The sequence below is a fragment of the Peromyscus leucopus genome, chromosome 3 (genome assembly GCF_004664715.2).
Source record: "Peromyscus leucopus breed LL Stock chromosome 3, UCI_PerLeu_2.1, whole genome shotgun sequence".
NCBI classification, from domain to species: Eukaryota; Metazoa; Chordata; class Mammalia; order Rodentia; family Cricetidae; genus Peromyscus; species Peromyscus leucopus.
Genome location: NC_051065.1, coordinates 115824463 through 115846496, shown reverse-complemented (window position 1 = coordinate 115846496; position 22034 = coordinate 115824463). Strand labels below are relative to the sequence as shown.

Here is a 22034-nt window from a genome sequence, read left to right as displayed (position 1 = left end):
CAGGCACAGTATCACAGCTTCACAGAGTTAAACAAATGTAACATAAACAAAAGTAACACACCTTCAAATAGTATTCTACAACAACCTTCCATATCACATTATTTAAGGGGTACACCAGCTAATAGGGTAGAGCTCTCAGAAAGGCTCTAACAGTGCCATATATGTGCTTTTTGAAAGGTTAAAGAAAGATTGAACAACAAATGCATCTGATCAGGTGGATCCTAGTACCTCCGTGATGGAAAGACTCCATCATATAGTCACATTTCCAGAATCTTGGGCTATATGGAAGTTACATTTCAAGAAGGGATCACAGAGCACACATACTGTTGTCATTTTATCTTACCTTGGCTAGTTTGTGGGGAAGACAGCGGTCCTGGGTTCAGGACAACCTGTCACGAACCTACAAAGCCCTTATCCCTTTGTGTTGCCCAGCTCTTCTCCCTCCAGCAGAAAGCAAAATGAATGCTGTCAGGTAGAAAAAAACCGTCGTTCCCAGCTGCTGGAGGCCGGAAAGGTACTACCTCGAAATGTGGGTGAAAGAGGGTGTCCAGGGCTCCCAGCATGCCTCCAGGCCTCTGCCTTTGCCTGGAGAGAGTAACAGAGGCTTAGGAGGAATCTTGCTGGAGGGTTCCTCTTGTTATGAACTGAGGAGTCTCATGGCTACAGTGACTTCCTGGATTTTCACACATGCAGGCTGTGTGTACAGAATTGTGGCTTCCTCTCCCCTCCTCAGCCATGCTTGAAGGCAGACCTGGAGGAGAACTTTGGCCGACTCTGAGGAGCCTCTTGGAAGCTGGGCATTCTGTGGGCACATCCAGAGAGGGAAGGAAGCTAGCCCTGGTCCCTTAAATACACTGAGTTAGGCAACTTTGTTCTCACCACTAGGCATACAAAGCTTCAATACTCCCTGGCCTCAGTGTTGCCAGATTCCATCTCTGTCTAAAACCTTGTTTCTGCACTCTCCGACACTGGAGTCTCTTTATCTGTTCGGCCATTGGTCCTCTCTCCATCTATCTGTCACATCCAACTGTGCTTCCATCTGCCCTTCCATCCCTGCGTCCCTCCTCCAGCCATCTGCCAGCCTTCCCATCCCTCCAGCCTTCAGATTGCTGGTATGTCAATCCATCTCTCCTTCCTCCCTCGCACTGTTGGACTCTCAGACTCCATCCACACTGATCCATTGGCCGGACCTTCCATCTGTCCTTGGCCTCAGCTGCAGGGCCAGCGGGGTGACTGTTCTGCCCTTCTCCCTCGTCCCCTGCTCCGGGCACAGGCCGGCCGGCCTTTGTTGGGCTGGGGCAGGGCCGAGGCCGGCCGGGGCGGGGCGCGGGGCGGGGCGGGGCTGGCGCCGGGAGACTACTAAGGCTCTCGGGTCCGTGCGTCCGCGGCCTGGCCGGCGGAGAACATGGCGCTGCCCCCGGCCGCCGCGCCCCCCGGGGCTGGCGAACCTCTGGGCCTGCCGCTGTCGGCGCTGCGGCCCGAGCCCAGCGGCGTCCCGCTGCACTCGCCCTGGACCTTCTGGCTGGACAGGTGAGGGCCGCGCCCCGCCGCTTTGTCTCGGCCGCGTCCTCGCCCCACGCGCGCCGCTGCCTGGGGTTCTCGCGCGGGCGCAGCCAGAGTTCCGCGCGTTCCCGGATAGCGTCCAGCCAGCCCGACCGGGAGTCGCGGCAGGCCGGGAGAGGCTGTCCCCCCCCACCCCCCTCCCGCGTGTCCCCGGGGCGCTGAGCTTGCTGCTGCGACCTTCTCGGCGACAGCAGTCGGAGAAGTCGGCCAGCGGCGGGGAAGCGTGCGGGCCGGGCTGGGACCTCGCTGCGGGCACCTGCGCCTCCGGCCCAGGCAGGGGGTCTGGAGTGAGCTGGGGCTTCTGTGATCCAGGACGGCTTTGTGGGGACAGCTCAGGTGCCCTCGCCTCTGAGAGGCCTCAGCGGAATCCCTGTCTAAAATAGAAACTTTTCACACCACCCCGGGTCTCCATCCTGCCTTGTTTTTCTTCACAATGCTCAATGCCACCGCGTTCCTCCAGTGTGAACTTATTTTCAGTTTGTTCCCAGGCCCTCCATTGCTTGCCCTGAGCGAGATTCACAGAGCAGGGCCTGGCTTTGGATGTAGGCAGAATCCTGCACCTAGATCTGCGCCTGAGTGGTAGTAGAACGCCTACTTTTGGTGTATGTATAGATGCATGGATAGCCTGTCATCTTGATACCTGTCGCCTGTGTGGGTCATGACAACTTAAGTTCTTTCCAAAAGTGCTTGGGAAGTTTTGATAAAAACTGTGTCTACCATGGTTTAAGAGTTAGGAGGAAATGTTAAGAGTTAGGAGGAAATGTATGTGACAGTTTCCGGAGTCTTAAGGGCTACACTGATGTCTTTTTTTTTTTTTCTTTTTTTTTCAACTTAGCACCAAATGCCTGCAAGTTTTTTTAAACTGATACTCCTGTTTTAAGTGAAGACAGTCCTTTTCCTGGTGGATTAGCAACTACCTCTAAGAACTGACACCTAGAGCCAGTTTGCTTTCCTGGGACCCAGAGAGGCTGGGGGTGGGGGAAATGGGGGTGAGTCTCATTTGCAAAACATTTTCACTTTCATTCTGAGATTCCAGCATTTCACTGTCATAACAGAAGTGGCTTTGGGGTTTAGTGGTCATTAGCAAAGGGAAGCCACGCCTCTGTTTTCAGAGGTGGCCTCTTACTGTGCAGTTGTTACCTGGCATCTGTTGTTTGTTTGTTTGTTTGTTTTGTTTTTTATTTTTTTCAAGACAGGGTTTCTCTGTGTAGCTTTGCGCCTTTCCTGGAACTTGCTTTGGAGACCAGGCTGGCCTCGAACTCACAGAGATGCGCCTGCCTCTGCCTCCCAAGTGCTGGGATTAAAGGCATGCGCCACCACCTCCCGGCACGTGGCATCTGTTTTTATCATACTCCGGCCTATGGTCCAAACTGCAGACCTGCTGACCAGTAGAAACAGGATGGAGAGAACTCCACTTTCAGCAGATTTAGTCTACTTAGAATGGCACATTTTAGGACTATTCTAAGGTGTCGATGCTGTGTGCCCAAATGTGCTTTCTGAAAACATCTAATGTCTTTGAACATAAGAATATGCAGGCTGGTGGTGTAGCTCAGTGGTAGGGCAGGTGTGCATCATGAACCAGGCCCTGGGTTCAATTCCTAACCCTGGGGCAGAAAGAGAATAGCCTTAAGAATAGGTAGCTCTAATAGAAGCACAAATTATATCTTTCTTATATTGATTTGCATTTTTCTCCCCTCTAAAAAGTCAATAAATGAAATGTGTTATTTCTGTAGTGTCTAAACCTTTCATAGAGACTGCTGTATTCATTTAGAAATTATAAGTAGTTTCAGCATCGTGCCTGATGCATCATCTCATAATTTTTATTGAACTCTATTTTACTTCTCTGAGAATCTGTGTGTTTCTAGAGGCTCTACCCACCCCCAGGCACACTCAGGGTTGTGAACATCTCAAGTTCTGCAAGTTAAAGTGGAACTTTCCCCCCAGAGTAGCAACATTGTAGCAAGTGGTCAGGTTCTCGAGAGAGCTTTTGCAGGAAGCCCAGCCTTCCCTGAGTCCAGAGACCCACAGCATCCAAAGGCCCCCTGCCACCCGGAGCTTCCTTCTGGCACCTCCCTCTTAGGAAGCCCCGCGATCATCTTGCTCAGGCTCACCTAGCTGCACTCATTGTTGAGTGAGCACAACTGTGGCATTTGTCGCACGGGGCTGTTGTGAGCTGTGGATGTAAAGTACTGAGCAGGTGCCTGGCGTGGAGTAACAGCTTAGTAAGTGCCGTGTGATGGGGCAGAGGAGCTAGCTGGGTTGGCAGATAGCTGTGTACACAGGAGGCCCTGCATTCCCCTGCCTCTTTCCAGGACCCGAGTCAAAAGCCCGGCACAGTGGTGCATACTCCTAAGTACTCATTCAGTATGTGTGGTCTTAGCACTGAGGAGGCAGAGACAGGCGGATCAGTGACACCCACTGGCCAGCCAGTCTGTCTTTACTTGGCTAATGCTCCAGCCTAGTGAGAGATCCTGTCTGGAAAAGACCAAGGCAGGCAGCATTACTGAGGAAAGACACCTGAGGCTGACCCCTGGCCTGCAAATGCATGCATCACTCTCTGCAGAGCAACTGATATGAGTTCAGTAAGAAGAAACCAGCTGAGTTGGGGATTTAGCTCAGTGGTAGAAAGCTTGTCTAGCAAGCGCAAGGCCCTGGTGTTCGATCCTCAGCTCAAAAAAAAAAAAAAGAGGAAACCAGCATTCTCCATTCATTTCCCTGGTAGGCAAATTGGAGAACCCTTCAGGCATTATTTGCAATTTAAGTAGTCAACTGTAAAAATCCTTACTTGGTTGAAAATCAATGGGCTCTGTGGCTAAGAATGTATGTATGTGGGTCAGGGCCCTCGATGAAGAGAATTCTCCCCTCCGCCGGGTATTTAAACTTTCTGTCCCCTCAGTTCTTGCCTTTACCCCCATTAGTGCCTCTGCATGTTTCCTAGTCATTGTGTGGTGACCTCCTTCCTTCTGTTTCTCCCAGGACCCAGCCCTTGGGCCTGTCCTGCACAGGGCTGCCATCCAGGCACAAGGCAGGTTGGCAGCTCCCACTGAAGCAGGAGATGACAGAACACCACAGGCAGATCCCGCAACCCGTCTCTACTTCCCATGCACCACGCCGCTGCCTTTTCAGCTGTCCTTACAGCTGTCCGCTAATGTGTTCTGAGCTTAGATGTGAGCAGTTAACAGTTAATGCCATCTCTGTCCTTCCAGTTTCTCAGCCCCCGAATTGTGGAGTCATCTGTCACCATACTTGCCCAGCATAGAAACGGAAGAATAATGGGGAGACGATACTCTTCAGCTCCCACTGAGCACCTCTTACTGCCCTGCAGCCCATTGGCCTCCTTGTTCTTTCCCTACATGTCCCAAGCATGTAGTAGAATGTTACCTTAAGGTGTGTTACTTTTGTTTAGGTTGCATTTGTTTAACTCTGTAAAGCTGTGTTACTGTACCTGTCTAACACACTGGATGGTCTAATAAAGATCTGAACGGCCAATATTGAGGCAGGAGAAAGGATAGGTGGGGCTGGCAGGCAGAGAGTATAAATAGAAGGAAAAATCTTGGAAAAGGGATTTGAAAAAGAAGGAGCCAGAGAAGGAAGAGGACTCCAGGGGCCAGCCACCCAGCTACACAGCAAGCCACGGAGTAAGAGTAAGATTTCTAAAAGAGATGGGAAAATCCCAGAGGCAGAAAAAAAAAAAAAAAGATGAGATAGTTTAAATTAAGTAAACCCGGCTAGAAACAAGCCAAGCTAAGGCCGGGCATTCATAAGTAAGAATAAGCATCCATGTGTGATTTATTTGGGAGCTGGGTGGCGGGCCCCCCAAAAGAGCAAAAGACAAGCAACATGGACCTTTGCCCCTGCTGCTGCTGCTGTCGCTGCTGTCTCTGCCTCTGCCTCTGTCATTGGACTGCCTTCCCAAGTCTGCTCTCTGAATCCTTCCAGTTTCGGCTCCTGTGTCACCTTCCAGGGGAGACCTCTCCTGACCCCTGATGTGGAAGGGCACACATGCCTCCACATGTGCATCCTGAGTCCCTGATGCGTTACCTTTTGTCTTTAGAATCTTCACCCTTGGCTGCTCGCTTTCTAGAATGTGAGCCTATGAGGGCAGAGCTCATTCTCAGCTTCTAGCCCTGGCAGAGTGTTCATAGTGGCGTTGAATTATTCCCACAGCAGCTGTACTGTCCTGCAGTGGCTTGTTGCCCTTCTTCACATGTCTGTCTGTAACCCTTAAGCTCTCTTCTCAAGTCTGGACACATGCAGCCAAGAGGCAGGAGGTCCGCAGTCTGGATGCTTTCCTGATTACTCCAAGATGGAGCCGATTTCTCCCCCAGCATCTTCCTCTTCCGCTCACCGCTGTTGCTTCATTCCCCTGCCCTACTACCAGCGTTTCAAAGTTGCCATTTCTGTCTGATCCTTGAATCTCCTTTTCTAAGTACCCCGCTCCATCCATATCTATACTTCTGTAGTCTTAGTCACCCTTAGCAAACTTACCAAAGTCTAAGACATGCCCTCCTCCCCATGAGCCCCTCTCTTTCTGCTGGCCCTGGTCATCTGTAGCTCCAGGGCATAGCGGCTTGCTGAGGTGTCTTCTGGTTCCCAGTCTCCTCCTTCCAATGCCCTGTCTGAGAGGAAACCCTTCTGAGCATACACCTGATCTGGCCCCTCCGGCCTTTCTTACCATGCAGCAGAGTTGACTTATTTCTCTCATTACCTGAAGCTGCTTCTGTAGAGGTGCGTCTGGTCCAGATGAAGCGAAGTTCTGGATCTCTACCCGCACTTCTACCAAAGAGGCTCTCAGTGGTGAGGTGTGTTGGGTGGTATTTTAGATATCAGCCATAGTAGGTTGTGTTTCATTTTGTTTTTCAAGGTAAGATCTTACCCTGTAGCCCAGGCTAGCCTTGAACTCTTGATCCTCCTGCCTAACCCTCTGGAGTACTGGAATTTCAGGCAGGTGCCACCACATCTGGCTTTAGACATGAGCCATATTTGCAGAAAAAAATTTACTTGTTTTTGTTTTGTTTTGTTTTGTTTTTAAGGAAAACTTTAAACTTACAGGTTATGGTACCAATTTATGTTTTTCTGTTTTAAGTTCAAAACTCTCCTATTGACCTGGCCATTACCTTCCCCAGTTCCAAAGTACTTGCATTTGTTTCCCTGCCTCCCAGTAACAGCAGACTTCTGATGCTTGTCTTGCTAGGGACTTCACTGCTAGTGAACTTTGTCTCATGAGCTCCTGCTGTTTGTGAAGCAGGATGACTCCTGGTCTGCCTGGAGGGCCCGGCTGCCACAGTGCTCCTCAGTCTCGGTGCTTACACCTTCTGGGACTCCACAGCATCTCCTTCTAGGCAAGCATTCTCCTCTGGCCGGTTTATCTTTTGTCTCTCACTCTTGATGGTGAGATGCTAATGTCTTCAGGTCTGTGACTGAAGGGAGTGCCTGGTACATAGCAGGCACGTTGTATTTGTGGACTTGCGTTGTTGTTGTTGTTACTGCTGCTATTATTAAGTTGTTATTATTATTACTTAATACATGTATATCTATAGAGTGCATGCATGTTTGGTGCCCACAGGGACCAGAAGAGGTTATCACATCCCCTAGTACTGGAGTTAAAGACAGTTGTAAGCTGTGATGTGGTTGCTGGGACTTGAACCCAGGTCCTCTAGGAGAGCAGCCAGTACACTTAGCTGCTGAGCCATCTCTTTAGCCCTGAACTTCTGATCACAAAAGTGGACCATCTACCACCAACTCCACCAAATTTGTGTGTCTGAGGTGTAGTTCGTTCTCTCTCTCTCTCTCTCTCTCTCTCTCTCTCTCTCTCTCTCTCTCTCACACACACACACACACACACACACACACACACACACACACACACACACACACCATAATACCCAGCCTGTATGTGCTGTTAAAATGTTAGTCTCTACCCTGCCCAGGACCACTCAGTAAGACCTCTGGGTATAGAAGATCATGAACCTGTCGCAGATACCCCTCGTTTCTGAGCTGGAATGTCCCCTGTATATGCCTTGATTCTATGAACTGAACATATAGAAGTGAGTCGCTGATGGGTGAGAGTGAAGCCATGGCCACAGTGTGTCCTTCCCTCCTAGTGGGCCACCTCACATGCCACATGTTTCAGGGGCATGAGTGAGACTTCAGAAGTATGAAATCCTAAGGGACCTACCTTATAGTGTGTGATGCATCCTGAGGCCTGCTCGTGGTGTGGTCCATAACCCCAAATCTGACACCCAGAGGTGGGGCCAGGCTTGCAAAAGGAGACCCCCACATACTCTCTTCCTTGAGTGGCTTGCATGGATGAGGTCAGCAGAGGACACGGGAAGAGAGGGACAGGCATTGACACTCCTCCTCCCCCACTCTTGCCCTTACAGCTCCACAGACTCTCTGAGTGGCTGAGGGTTTTATTTTTGTGGACGGTTTCAGTATTGATCTGTCTGGCAGTCAATGCTCTTCCCCAGGGGATGCATGAACTCTCCACATGTGGACAAGTGGATACTTCTTACAGAACGGCCCAGGGCCTTCAATATCAGCATCCTCACTTTGAAATGTTCCTCACCCTTGGCTAGTAGTGACTGTTTTAAAAAAAAAAAGCCATCTTCCCGCTTTTCATATTATAGATGCTATTGACTTGTTCTTAAACCCGAGGCAGCAGGTAAGAAGAGCAATTCTGCCTGATGATGTCTCTGGAGTCAGTCGGTCTTAGCAGGGTCTGTGAACTTGTGCTGTCCCTCTCCACCTAACTTCTGACTCCAAAGGATTAATCGTCAGTCAAGATGAAAAGCGCCCCATGGCTGCTGTAGAACAGGAGTGACAACATTTGGAGGTGGGGGAAACCAAAGCCAGATAAACATGGAGAAAGAATGCTTAGGTTATGCGGACAGCTTCAGCAGATGCATGGCTGCCAACAACAAGCTCAGCCCCCTTTTATATGTGACTCTCAAACAGGAAACTGGTGTAGCCGCAAGCCACAGATCTATCTAAAAGTGATTAAAATGAATTCATCTTTAATGGAGTGAGTGATGTACGAGGGGCATACTTAATCTCGGTCCTGGGCCTGTGTGTGTTTTCCCTCTGACAGCTGAGCCCGATGTTGATGTAAATTGCTCGGGAAGGGTGAATGTCGGCAGACACATCCCTGGCTTTGAAGCTCTTCCCCTTCAAATTTGTTCTCTTGGCTAAAATGAAATCATCTCCTGTAGGACGTAGAATATTGTCATCATTCATGTTTTTCACAAAGTGTATGTGCACTGGGCATATAATTGGAGACGTCGTACTATATAAAGCTGTAAATTGTCTTTCTCCATCTTAGCCTGTTAATATGACATACATAGTAAGTACTCCTGTGTGTTAAACAGTGGCCCAAATGCTGTATAAACTCAAGTACAAAGGCCTCTGGCATTGCAATCAATGTCTCAGTAACATCTTACAGATGAAAACATTGAGGTCCAGAGAAGTGCCCTGCCGCAGGTCACATAGCAGTGCAGGAGAGAAGCAGGATTGGAATAGAGCATTGGGTGACCACCTGGAGATTGTGAGCCCCCCGACCACTGCTTTCCTGGGAATAGGACTTCATTCTCTCATGCAGCATATCATGCAGTGGCATGGATTTAGAGGTAATCCCTTAATTTCAGCCATTTAACTTTAAAGATGGGGAAACTGAGGGCTGCTTCCATGGAAGATTTAAGCCAAGGACCCCCTGCATTAAACTTTGCAAAGAGAGCTAGGGAGATAACTCATTGGGTAAAACAACTGCTGTGTAAGCATGAGGCCCTGAGTTTGAATCTCCAAGACTCACTTCATGCCAGCCGTGAGAGCAGGCTTCTGTGATCCCAGCATTCCCACGGGGAGATAGGCAGCAGGCAGAGACAGAGAATCTCCAGGCACTTCCGGGCCAGCTAGCCTCAGAGTGGAAAGCAAAGACCAACACATAACCATCTCACACTTGAGCTCATGCTCATCTCATGCATCTCTCTCTCTCTCTCTCTCTCTCTCTCTCTCTCTCTCTCTCTCTCACACACACACACACACACGAGAGAGAGAGAGAGAGAGAGAGAGAGAGAGAGAGAGAGAGAGAGAGAGAGAGAGAGAGAGAGAGAGAACACTAATGAACTAAGGGGGGTTTTTACTGTAGAGAATATAGAGAACCCTATCTGGAACCCCACACCTAAGCCCCCAGACAGGGCCATCCTTCATAGTCATTGATCCTTTTGCCTTGGTGATATCTTTGGGTGGTGATGAGGGTTCTATAAGAACAGTGGTTTTCCTGGGTGGTGGTGGAACATGCCTTTAATCCCAGCACTCGGGAGACAGAGCCAGGCGGATCTCTGTGAGTTCAAGGCCAGCCTGGGCTACCAAGTGAGTTCCAGGAAAGGTGCAAAGCTATACAGAGAAACCCTGTCTCGAAAAACCAAAAAAAAAACAAAAAACAGTATTTTTTACATTTTGCTCATGATGCTGCTACTCACTGACCTTTACCATACAAGGTGTTGGCGTTTCTTGTGATGACTTATTCAGATGATGCAGGACCAGTGTGACGAGAAGAAGAATTGGAAACCCCAGGGACTTAGCATGTCTGGGACCTAGACTGTGCCTGCCTCTAACAAGCTCCCAGGTGCTGCTGCTTGTAGATTGATCCCCCCTCAGGTCACCAAGGAGCGGGGAGAATGTGGGAATCCCTGACAGCACTTCTGCTCCGGGAGACGCCTCACCGAGTGTCGAGATGGCTGGCGAGTAGTGCCGTGGCCATGGGAAAATGATTTCGGTAGGAACCGACTCCAAGCCCCACATGCGGTGGCCATGTCTTTATGGGTGCACTGTCTTTATAGGAGAGTTTTCGTCTGGAATGTCCAAGTCAGGGAGTGCAAGGTGTGGTAGTTGGGTTCCTTCAAGGGTCACCACTGACTCAGGATGTCCGCCAGCTGCGGCTCCAGTCTCAGCTCTGCCACCGCCAGTGCTGTGTCGTTTGGTGAGTTCCTGTACCAGCCCAGCCTTAGTGATCTTATCTACCAAGTGCAGATGGAACATGACGTGCACATGCAGAAGACATGTAATCTCTTCGGCTACCAGCACATAGTATCTCAGAAAAAAAAAAAAATAGGACAACATGATTTCAGACATTTGAGACGTCAGTGAAGAGAGGTTTTTTTTTTCTTTTTCTTTTTCTTTTTTTTTTTTTTTTTTTTTTTTTTTTTTAGTTTTTTGAGGCAGGGGTTTCTCTGTGTAGCTTTGGAGCCTGTCCTAGAACTCGCTCTGTCGACCAGGCTGGCCTTGAACTCACAGAGATCCACCTGCCTCTGCCTCCTGGGTGCTGGGATTAAAGGCGTGTGCCACCACTGCCCTGCAAGAGCATGTTCTTGTGAAGAGTCTTGGGGATCTGTTTTAGTGAGTAATTGTGGTTCATAAATAGCGTATTAAAATTGCGTATGCAAACGGTGCTGTGGCGCTTGGGGACTGTTTAAGTAGACCAGTTGGCTCAGGATTGCTGGCTCCCTGCATCCTCCGGACTCTCCAAATGAAAAAAGGTTGTCACCAGTTTTATGAAAGAGAATCTTAAGATCCCTTTTGTCTTACCCTGCTAAGTCAGAGACACAGGAGTAATATAAAAAGGGAGCTTGGGATTTGGTCTTAAGTAACATAAATGGCTCTCTGACATCTTCACGTTACTCATTGACTTGGCAGGCCCTAGGTCCCTTCTGTCTTAACCGGTGACTTCTTAACTCACTTCAGTTCACAAGGAGACAGCCTCCAGCATGGCTGCAGCCGAAGGCTGGGAGAATCTGGTGCGGGTCTTCTCTGCAGGTGGACACAAGAGGCTCTCCACTGTGTGTGTAGCCTCTTCCCTCTTTCTGGTTGGTGCCTCCATACTGGTGGCTGGCTCTTCATCTGTGTCCTGTTCTGTCTGTATCTCCGCAGAGGAGTTAACTACTGCTGATGAGGTGCATTTTGGACACACCGTGTAAGAGACTTCTACCTAGCACTAGCTCATGCTTTCAGGCAGCCAAGCACTAGGTACAAGACTGTTTCTAGAGGGGAAAGACAGAGGGAGAGGCTGGTGGCGGAACTGGGCTTGGCCTGGGAGCTGTTGATTATGGAGGGTGGTCAGTCTCTGTAACTTTCCTGCTCCAGCCCCTCAGTGGCCTTTGTTGTGTGTGTTGTCTTCCTCCTAAGCCCAGCCCTTAGCAGTGATCGAGAACGTTCCTCCTCCAATGCTATGCTACTTGCATTGCCAGGCATCAGTACCTTACCTCCCTCTGTGTCTCCCCCAGTGTGGCAACGGACAGAGAATGGGCAAGAGCAGTGGGGTGGACCCTAGGAGAGCAGGTAATGGAGGAGGCGGAAGAGGAGGAGAGAGGGATTTGCCATAAGACCTGCTCTGTGGGTGGCCATGCTGACCGTGATGCCTCAGTCTCTGTTGAGAGGTAGTGTAGTCCTAGGAGAAAGTCGGGAAGGTGGCATTAGAGGCAGCAGACCAGGAATCCAGATCTGCTACTTCAAAACGAATATGCGGAATCTCTTGTTTCCTGATCTGTAAGTGTAGGTTATGATACCAATCTGGCAGGATTGCTTTGTGAATCAGAGCTAATACATGCTCAATAAAAGGAGGCTGTGATTACATTACAACTGTTAAATAGAGCGCAGACTTGGATAGAACAATTCAAAATCTAGTCTCTGATCCCCTGGGGCAATTATCTCTCCATTGCTGTGTTCTCAGCTCTAGCACTGTGTTGCAAGGAGGGTCCTGTAGACTCCAGAGAACTGGAGTACAGACCTGGTGCTAGGTTGTATGATGGCCCACATCTGTAGTCTTCTGGGAATGGCCACAACGTACAATCCCTTGTCTGCTTTCTTTCCCATCTCTTCTCTTTTGGGAAAATAAAGCAGGTCCAAACTTTGTTCCTTTGCCTCCAGGAGCCTTGGAGTGTGGGGATGGGGGAATTCCAAAAGCAGAGGTGCCCACTGTAGAACACCCCCCCACACACACACAGGACAAGGGTTTTGCCTAGAATGGTCATCACTGTGCCCTCAGCTCTGAAAGACATAGTAGTGAATCTTGGTAGTATGACTAAATGTTGAATTCTCCAAGACTCTTCTGTGTCTACACCAGAGCTGCTTTCTACACTGTGGATTTTGAACCAGAAGCTTCTGTATTGTGGGACATTATGTCTTGTACATTATGGGAGGTTCACCCACTTATTTATAGCAACACATAAATGCCTCCCAGTACTGCCTTTGATCATCTGGGTCCCTGCCATTCCAGAGCACCCTGGTCAGCAGGCAGAGGGCTCTGATAGTATTAGTGTTATAGTATTCTGTATAGAGGACGAGATCTCTGATATTGGTAAGGTGAGAGATATAATGAAGATATGCTGCACATGTGCTTTCGGAAGAATGTCTCGTGTTTGAAACCTGTGTCCACCTTTGCCCTTCTGTTGCTTATGTGGCAGCATTGCCTTCTCAAGTAGTCCCAACTACTCAGGCAGCTGAGGCAGAAGGATTTCAAGTTCAAGGCCAGCCTGGACAACATAGTGAGACCCTGTCTCAAAATATGTCTTTACAAAAACCAAACAAAACAATGCTGAGGATGTAACCCAGTTGCCTAGTATGTGTGAGGCTCTGGGTTCAGTCCTCAGTAATGGGAAAAAAAAAAAAAAAAGCAGTCACCATAGCCGACAGCAGATGAGACACCTTGAATCAGCAAATCCAGTGCACACTGACCTGCTTACGAGGCAGGTCGCTTGAAAACCTTGGCTGCTTTGCCCTTCTAAAATGGGCTCTGTGGCTGTGGCCCAATCTTGCTTGTTAAGGAAGCCTGAGGTTCAGGGGTGAGGTGGAGACATAGCGTGTTTTAGTGACTCTTGGGATCCAGTTTGGTGAATAGCACACCAAACCTGCACCGACCAGCTGAGCTAACATAGTTCTGACAACACTGTTTGTTAGTATGCAAGATGGATATTAATAAAACCACCCAGCAGCCAGATGAGAGTTACAGCTTCCTTCGTGAAGTAACCAGGAAACTGACCGTCCTTTACAGTTGCCGAGATCCAACATGATGACCCAGTGTAACCTGAGGAGAAAGGGTTTCTTTTTGCTTTTTTTTCTTTTTGGTTTTTCGAGACAGGGTTTCTCTGTGTAGTTTTGGTGCCTGTCCTGGATCTCACTCTGTAGACCAGGCTGGCCTCAAACTCACAGAGATCCTCCTGGCTCTGCCTCCCGAGTGCTGGGATTAAAGGTGTGCGTCACTGACGCCTGGCTGGGTTTCTTTTTGCTTAGGGTTCCTGAGAAACTGGAGTCCATCCTGGCAGGGAAAGGCATGGCATGGCAGCAGGAGTCAGGAGCTATCTGAGCACATTTCATCTGCACACAGGGAACAGAGGGGACAGGAAAAGGGACAAGGCAATCGCTCTCAAAGCCCACCCCCAGGGACGCACTTCTATCCAGCAAGGCTCTCCCTCTACAGGTTCCCTAACCTCCCCACAAACAGTGCCGCCAGTTAGGTACATTTCTTCAGATGGGGGTATTTTTCATTCTAACAACCACCTTGAGTTTCTGTGGAGCCAGACATTTCCTTTCTGCTCTGATGTATTGTTACCTGTTGTCAGCCTACCAAAGGATGGCTGTGGCCAACCCTGTTCCTGTTGAGTGTTGTGAGCACTTTCCCTACGCTGCTTCATTGGAAAGACTTTTAAACCACGTCTTCTAATTCCCACAGACACACTCTTGAATTAAAAATAAGATTAAGCAAAAGTGATGATGGCCTTGTTGAAAACACACCAAGATTCCTTACGAAATGGGGCTGAGGGGATGGCTCAGTAGCTAAAGTATTTGCTGTTTAGGATGAGGATTTGAGCTGGGATCCTCAACACCCATGTGAAAGCCAGGCACGTGGTTCTTGTAACATGTCCCCCATCCCCCACCCCCGCCACCACCACCGCCACCACCACCGCCACCCCACCCCCAGCACTGGGGAACTGAGACAGGAGAACTCTGGAGATTTGCCGACCGGCTATTGTAGCCCCAACAACAATCTCCAGGTTCAGTGAAAGACCCTGTTCCAGAAAAATAGAGAAATAAAAGTGGAGAATTATAGAGGAAGACATCGGACATCGACTTCTGGCCTCCATATGTACACATGGGTGAGCATAGCACACATGCGTGCACACATGCGCAACACACACACACACACACACACACACACATACACACGCCACATACAAACAGAAAAAAGGTAGCTTTTTGTTTTCTTTTAGAAATACAAGTGTGGGCGGGAGAGTTCGTGCTTACTCCACAAGCATGAGGTCCTGGGTGCTGGTCCCCAAAGAACCAGGTGTGCTAACCACGCCTGCAATCCCAGAGCAGCAAGCACACTGGACACAGGAGGACCCCAGACACTTGTGGATCAGACAGCCTAGTCAGTTAGTGAGCTCCAGGTTTAGTGAGAGACCCTGTCTTCAAAACTACGCTGCCGAGTGATTAATGGAGATACCCTGGCACACACATGCACACCCGAGTGCATACACCAAAGGGGAAGTGTGGGACTGGGCGGAGCTCAGTTGTAGAGCACATACTCAGCATGCTTGACCCAGGTTTTGTCACTGCTGGGACTTGGCTGGGCAGCTCCGCAGTGTTGGGATGAGGAGCAGCCATCAGAAGCACATCATCTGGGTTTGTTAATGTCCCTGTCCTGGGGACAGTTGCCTTGCCTCTCTGAGCCCCAGAGTGCTCACTGTAAAATGGCCCCAGGCACCACTGTAAGCTACAGGGCCCCTGCAGGACTGTGCCACTCAGCAGCAGCAGCGGCGGCGGCCACCTCACACTGGCTACCCACTTCGCCGTCTTCCTCCTCGGGTGAATACAGCCCAATTGCTTCCTTCCAGATGCTTCTCCTGAGCTCTGGAGCATCTTCGAACACTTGGACAGAGGAACAGAGTCCTTAGGTGACTTGTGCAATTGTCTCCTAGTCCAGAGTATCAGGAGGAGACCAGACTAGAAACAGGGGCCCCGAAAGAGCCCCAGAGATTAAATGCTCATCAGTGACTTTTGAAAGTTAAACGGTAGCTACCACCTGCGTGCTGGATTTGTATAATATGACATGATAATGTCCGAAGTGAATACTCACATAATACTCACTCTAAGCTATTTTAAACTGAAGAGTATCTGTGACAATTTCAAATATATCATTTTATTCTGCAGATTAGAAAGCTGCAGAATTCATTCCCTACCTTAGGTTCTCACTGGCCCCCTTCCTGAGTGCAGCTAGGGAAGGAGTCCTGTCTAAAGTGCTTGTAGGATCCGGGAATGTATTTGCTGGGTGTACTTGGTAGAGCAGTCATCCAGGCTGTACAAAGAAAGAAAAGTTAGTCGGATGAAGTGCCAGTTGAATCTTGTAAAAGCAACAGACTTTGAAACAGTCCATGCCTAGCAAACTAAAAAAAAAAAAAGTGTTGAGTTCTTTCTGTTTTTTCCTAGTGTCTTTCTAATCTGTGATGGCAGTAACATGCTTTATCTAGCATATTTATCTTTGTCCAAGTAGATGCTTTAGTGACCACTGTCCAGACCATCCATGCTCCCTGATGGGTTTCTTTGAGGTCCAGGCAACCGCTGTTATCACCAGCGTGTTGGTCCCTGTGTGTTCACCGTCGCTGTCCACTCAGGTCAGCTTAGGTGAGACCTGACACCAACAGGCAGCCATGTTTGTGGTTGTGGTTTTGCTTTTTAAAAACAAAAGCCATAAAATTTGTACACAGTTAGGAAATAATTATATACCCATGACTTACTTATTAGAATTTATCTGCCTAGTGGGTAACAAGACATCTTTGCCCCTAAGCTAGTCCATAGTTGCTTCCTTACTGACCTCTAGACAAGGGAACTATGTCCAAAAATGCATTTTGATATTTTGATTTGTGTGTGTGTGTAATGTATATATGTGTATACCATTGTGCAAGCCCACACGTGCATGTGTGCAGGCCAGGGGTTGATGTGTATCTTCCTCTATTGCTCTCTACCTTATGTTTGGAGACAGGGTGGTCTCTCACTGAACCTGGGGTTTGCCATTTCAGCAAGATGGCTGACCAGCAAGCCCTTGGGACCTACCTGTCCCCTCTGCCCCCCTCCCCCAGCACTGGGGTTACAGATGTCTGTCACCGCCCCAGCTTTCGCATGGATGCTGGAGGTCTGAACTCTGTTCCTCATGTGTACATGGCAAGCACCCTCCCCACTGAGCCGTCTCCCCCAGGGCCTTTACCACCTCATCACCTCTGCTTCAGAGCTGGGGGTGGGGTGGGGGGGTGGGGATTCTTCTCTACATCTCTAGGATACAGTAGATAACAACTCTACAAAGTGTCCCATGTTGATGACCTCTGGGACTGGGCCTCTTAGGGTCGTTAGGATCAGTGGCTGATGAAGCGTGTTCTTTTATGGATTCTAGACACTGGTGTGTCCATTGTGAGCAGTGTGTCTCCCCCTCTTAGAGAGCCCTTGATTCCTCACCCACAGGAGACATGGGCTTCGGAGCGTTCTTCGTGTGGTGAAGTATCATCTTAGACCTGATCCTAACAAGGACCCCAGTGCCTTGGAGCACAGCTGCTAGGTCAGCAGGAGGAAAGAGAAACAGTGGTAACAGAGTGTCTGAATACCTAGAGATCGAAACCCCAACCCCGGGAACTGTGCTGGAAAGCTAGTCAAAGTGCATTTTTCTCTCTCCCAGAGAATAAACCTGTAGTGTGCTGCCATCTAGTGGAACATATAGAAACTGGAGAGGAGTGTGTTATGGCCACAACAGTTCCCAAGAGCGGCTTCCTGAGCTCAGGGGAAACTGCTGAAAGGTTGTTTGTTTGTTGTTTGTTTGTCTGTTTTTCAAGTCAAATACAGGAGGGAAACCAACACTGATTGTTAATCGTATTCTCTAAAGTAACTGAATGCTCCTCTGTGTCCCAGGGGTGTGTGGATATTTACCACCAGGGGGGTTATAGGATTTTAAACAGATCACCCAGAAGAGGAAGTTGCATTCTCATTGCCGTTGGCACAGAAGTTTGTTTTGTTTTTTAAATCTGAAGTCCCGAACAATGCCTTTATGATCATAGGATATTTTCATACTTTTTACTGTGTAGTGATAAAGTGTCCAGTACCTTTCTTGTATACTTTACTTTTTATCTGTTAAATTCCCACAGAATAAAAATTCTATTAGGAGATGCAAACCCTTGCCTTCACAATAAAAAAAAAAAAGATTTAAATTCTGGCCAGCATCTCCAAATGTCCTGTTTGAAGGAGGCTTTGGACACACGTGCTATGAAGACCTCCGTAGTTACATTGTGGAATATCTTCCCATCACTAACTGGACTTGTTTGCTTCTTTGTGGTTTTGCTGCCGTTAGGTCACTTCCTGGTGCCACGGCTGCTGAGTGTGCCTCGAATCTGAAGAAACTCTACACTGTGGGAACAGTACAGGTAAGGGTGGAAAGGGACATCCTGGGTCACCCAACTTGAAATTCTCTACTGCTTTGGCAGCCCTTGCTCAGAGCTCCACCCTGGAGTTGTTCTTTAGGTTTTGTTGTTGTTGTTGTTTGTTTATTTGTTTTTTGTTTGTTTGTTTGTTTTTGTTTTTTTGAGACAGGGTTTCTCCATGTTGTTTTGGTGCCTGTCCTGGATCTCACTCTGTAGACCATGCTGGCCTCGAACTCACAGAGATCCACCTGGCTCTGCCTCCTGAGTGCTGGGGTTAAAGCCATGTGCCATTGCCGCCTGGCTAGGTCCGTTTTCATAGCAACTGTTTATCCATCTACCCCAGAGGCAGGCTTTCTCTGGCCCTGGATAAAACTCCATCACCCAAATCTTTCAGTGATATGCAGGGGAGGCAAAACTAATGCACAGCTAGAGTGAAGGTCTCAGAGACGTTCGTCTGTGCTCCTTGTAAACTTGTCTGTGTCAGCCACATCTGCCTCTGTCCCTGTAGGTTTCTGTATGACTGGTGTGTAACAGTGGCATCTACTGCCATGGGTCACCATGAAGACTGAGTATGATCATGTTGCCACTGTATTTGGCAGATATTTGATGTTCAAGAGACCCCCAACAAGTCCATAGTTCTATTTGACTTCTCTCTGTCTCTGACACTTGTGTGTGTGTGTGTATCTGTCTGTTTCTTTCTCCCTCCTCCCTCCCTCCCTCTGTCCCTTCCTGTGTAGAGTGCATTCATTTGTGTGTATGTGTGTGTGTGTGCTCACGAGCACATAAAGATCAGCATCTAACGTTGGGTGTCATTCCTCAAGCACGGGGTCCTTCACTGGCCTAGAACTTGCCTGGTAGGCTAGACAGCCTGACAGGGACCCATTTGTTTTTACCTCCAGCCCACCATTACTAGGAGTAGAGGTGGACACCACTACACCCGGCTTTTTAAATATCAGTGCTGGTGAGCCAGGCGTGGTGGTACATGCCTTCAATCCCAGCCAAGAGGCAGAGGCAGAGGCAGGCAGATCTCAGTGAGTTCTAGGCCAGCCTAGTCTAAAGATCGAGTTCCATGACAAGTTCCAGGACAGCCAGAGCTACACAAAGAAACCCTGAAAAACAAACAAACAAAACATCAGTGCTGGGATCTTTAAAAGAAAGCTTTAAAAGATTGGTTTTGCCATTTCCCCAGACTTGTTCTTTTATTTTCTACCCCTGAAGACAGTTTTCAAAACCTGATTTACTCTGTTAATCCCATTTCCCATTCCTTCCTAAACAAACTCTACCAAGTTTCTCTCCTGTGGTGTCCTTTCTAGCTGCAGATACAAGGCGTTCGAGGCTACATCAAAGCCATGCTGGCTACATGTCCTGGATTTCCTACAAGGCACAGTTTATAAGCATTTTCCCCCTTGTGCTTTATAATTTTGTCATATCTTGTAATTCTGTTAGGTAGGCGTCCTGATTGTGTCCTGTGCGGAGTGAGCACAGACTTCCGTTTTTCTTCAGCCCCTGCTGCCAACATCAGGTTTAACAAATTGCACGTTCATGCTTCCACAGCCCCAGGTGCCTGGTGGTAAGCTGCACGAGAGGTCCCCGTGGACACAGTCAAATGGTGTAAGGACAGTGCCAGCCACAAACCATCCCTTGTCTTCTTGGGAAAGTGACCTAACCCTGTGAAAAACAAACTAACAGTGTTGCTCTAGAATCACCGTGCAGTGCTAGTGTGATAGATGCGGAGAGGCTCCCGCTGCCCAGAACGCTGGACTCCCCAGAGTCTCTGGGAGCACTTCCCCTTGTTTCTGTTTGTCACTCTTCTGGCAGCCACGTTAGAAACCTCAGAGCACTTGGTTTTAAAGCCAGCCTGCCTGAGGAAGTTCATAGACCCTTCTGGGATGTTGAGGGATTCCTCCTTTCTCCACTCCGCTGTGATGTAAGCACCTTAGAATGGGGTGTGGGAGCCCAGGACAGAGGCTAGAAAGTGATCTCCCCACCACACCGTGGAAACAGTACACGCAGCAGGGTTTGGATCCAGCAGTATATCTGTTAGGATCCTTGGGGGCCAATTTAAAGACCCCGGACTGACACACACCAGGAGAGACTTCTCTACTGTGCTGAGAGATAATTAGCGGGATGCAGATTCTCCGTGTTTAGACTTTTAAAAGCTAAGGTGCATGTGCATACCTTGCATGTCTTCATACCCCCTTCCCATCAGACTCTCTTCCAGCTGCCGCCACCATCTCTGACCTGCTGGTATAAGAGTCCTTCCATCTGAGACTGAACTTGAGTCACGTGGGAGCACCGTGCTCGGCTGTATCTGACCTCTTTACACGCAGTCGGTGCGGAAGGGTGGAATGAACGATGAGGAATGAATGCGTGCACGGACTTTTCTGTTCTCTGTACACTGTTCTCAGAAAGTGGTACCCAGTGGCGGCTGCACATTCTCAATGGGACAAAAATGTGGTTCTTGGGAGGTCCACGACCAAACCTTCATCTTACGAAGCACAGACACATGTACAGCCCTATAGATAAACACAGGGTTTCCCTGTGGTTTGAAATGTTTTTCAGGGCCGGGCAGTGGTGGCGCACGCCTTTAATCCCAGCACTCGGGAGGCAGAGGCAGGCGGATCTCTGTGAGTTCGAGGCCAGACTGGGCTACCAAGTGAGTCCCAGGAAAGGCGCAAAGCTACACAGAGAAACCCTGTCCTCGAAAAATAAAAAATAATAAAAAAAAAAGAAATGTTTTTCAGGGCTGATTTAGAAAGGGTTCCTTCAAGATGGTGGGAAGGGACAACGATGAGAAAGAGGTTGTGAAACACCCTGAGTTCCTTATTTGTGCGCCTCATGAGAATAGCGTCTGTTCCATGAGGCTGGCAGGGGGTGAGACCAGATGCAGCTCTCTGTGGGGCTGGTGTTTATAAGCCCTTGTAACTTGTTGCCAGGTGTTGTTAGGTTACTGGAATCTGCTCCTTTGCTGCCTAGGGTGTGGGTGGGGATGCAGAGAAGTCACACTGTTTGAGTGCCATAGCTGATACTCAGTAACATGTACACATTTTTCTTTTTTAAACCTCTATATATCTTATTTACTCATCTTTAAAGCAAGGACAATCATGGCGGGTTTTATCATGCTGCGGTGAGGATGGGATGGTAAAGTTAAAATGCACAGTCAGTGGCCGATGCCAATAATGTGCTGGTCTTCATCTTGCAGCCTCATTGCAAACACCCCTCTGTCATATTTCATGTAAGAATATTATATACCACAGCTTCACAATCACTCATGCCAAGCAGATGCTCTCAGATGACACCATGAAAACCTTTTATTTACAAAAGCATATGTGACTTGTCCATAACTTTTGGTAACTCGGCTGTGATTGCCTTTAGCGTCTCAGGAATGGTCCTTAGTGCTTAAGAATTAGCAGAGGCAAGAGCATTTGTGCACATGAGGACAGGCTATGCTCCTGCTTTCTTTATTCCCTGACTGTGTGTTAATGTTAGTTCACTCTGCTACCATAGCATTTCTTTAAATAGTTGCCCAGTGGTACCTGTGCCCCTCCCCATTATGTCTTAGTGAAGTTTTAAGAACCATGTGCAGTAAACAGTGGCTTACCTTCAGACATAATCTCTCTGTTACCCTGAGGACTTCCTGCAAATCCAAGTTACATCTCTGGAGCAGTGGGTGAGTAGTGGAAAAGTATTATCCTCTTTTAGGAGCTAGGGAAACTGAGGCACATGACCCCAAATTGCAGTGGCAACAGCCGCCCATGGACTCTCTAAGGCCGGAAGTCCATGCTTCTGTGTCAACTCTGTTTTCCCTCCCCTGAGTGAGGGGTGGAGCAGGAGAGGCATGCAGAGGATCCATGACCTCTGCCTGGAACACTTGCTGTGGTCACAGTACTTCTCGGCCCAGAGGTAAATTGTCGAGTTGCTTTCCTGTCTTCTTAGAACATCCTACTTTTCACTTTGGTGTGTTCCCACTTTTTGGACTTAGACAGGCTTTGCCCATTTCTCTCAGGTCTCTGCATCCTC

At 48.7% G+C, this 22034-nt stretch overlaps 1 protein-coding gene across 3 annotated transcripts in view; it reads left to right on the top strand.

Annotated features, from left to right (window-relative positions):
* The first annotated feature begins 1347 nt into the window (after positions 1–1347).
* The window catches only part of Eif4e3 (eukaryotic translation initiation factor 4E family member 3), a 238014-nt gene continuing 217327 nt past the window's right edge, over positions 1348–22034 (top strand). For 2 of the 3 annotated variants that reach the window (XM_037204355.1, XM_028872733.2), the window contains exons 1-2: positions 1348–1530; positions 17945–18017. In XM_037204355.1, the coding sequence (XP_037060250.1) occupies positions 1406–1530; positions 17945–18017 (198 nt within the window). In that variant the 5' untranslated portion in view covers positions 1348–1405. The remainder of the gene's footprint in view (positions 1531–17944; positions 18018–22034) is intronic. The other variant, XM_028872734.2, reaches the window with a different exon arrangement.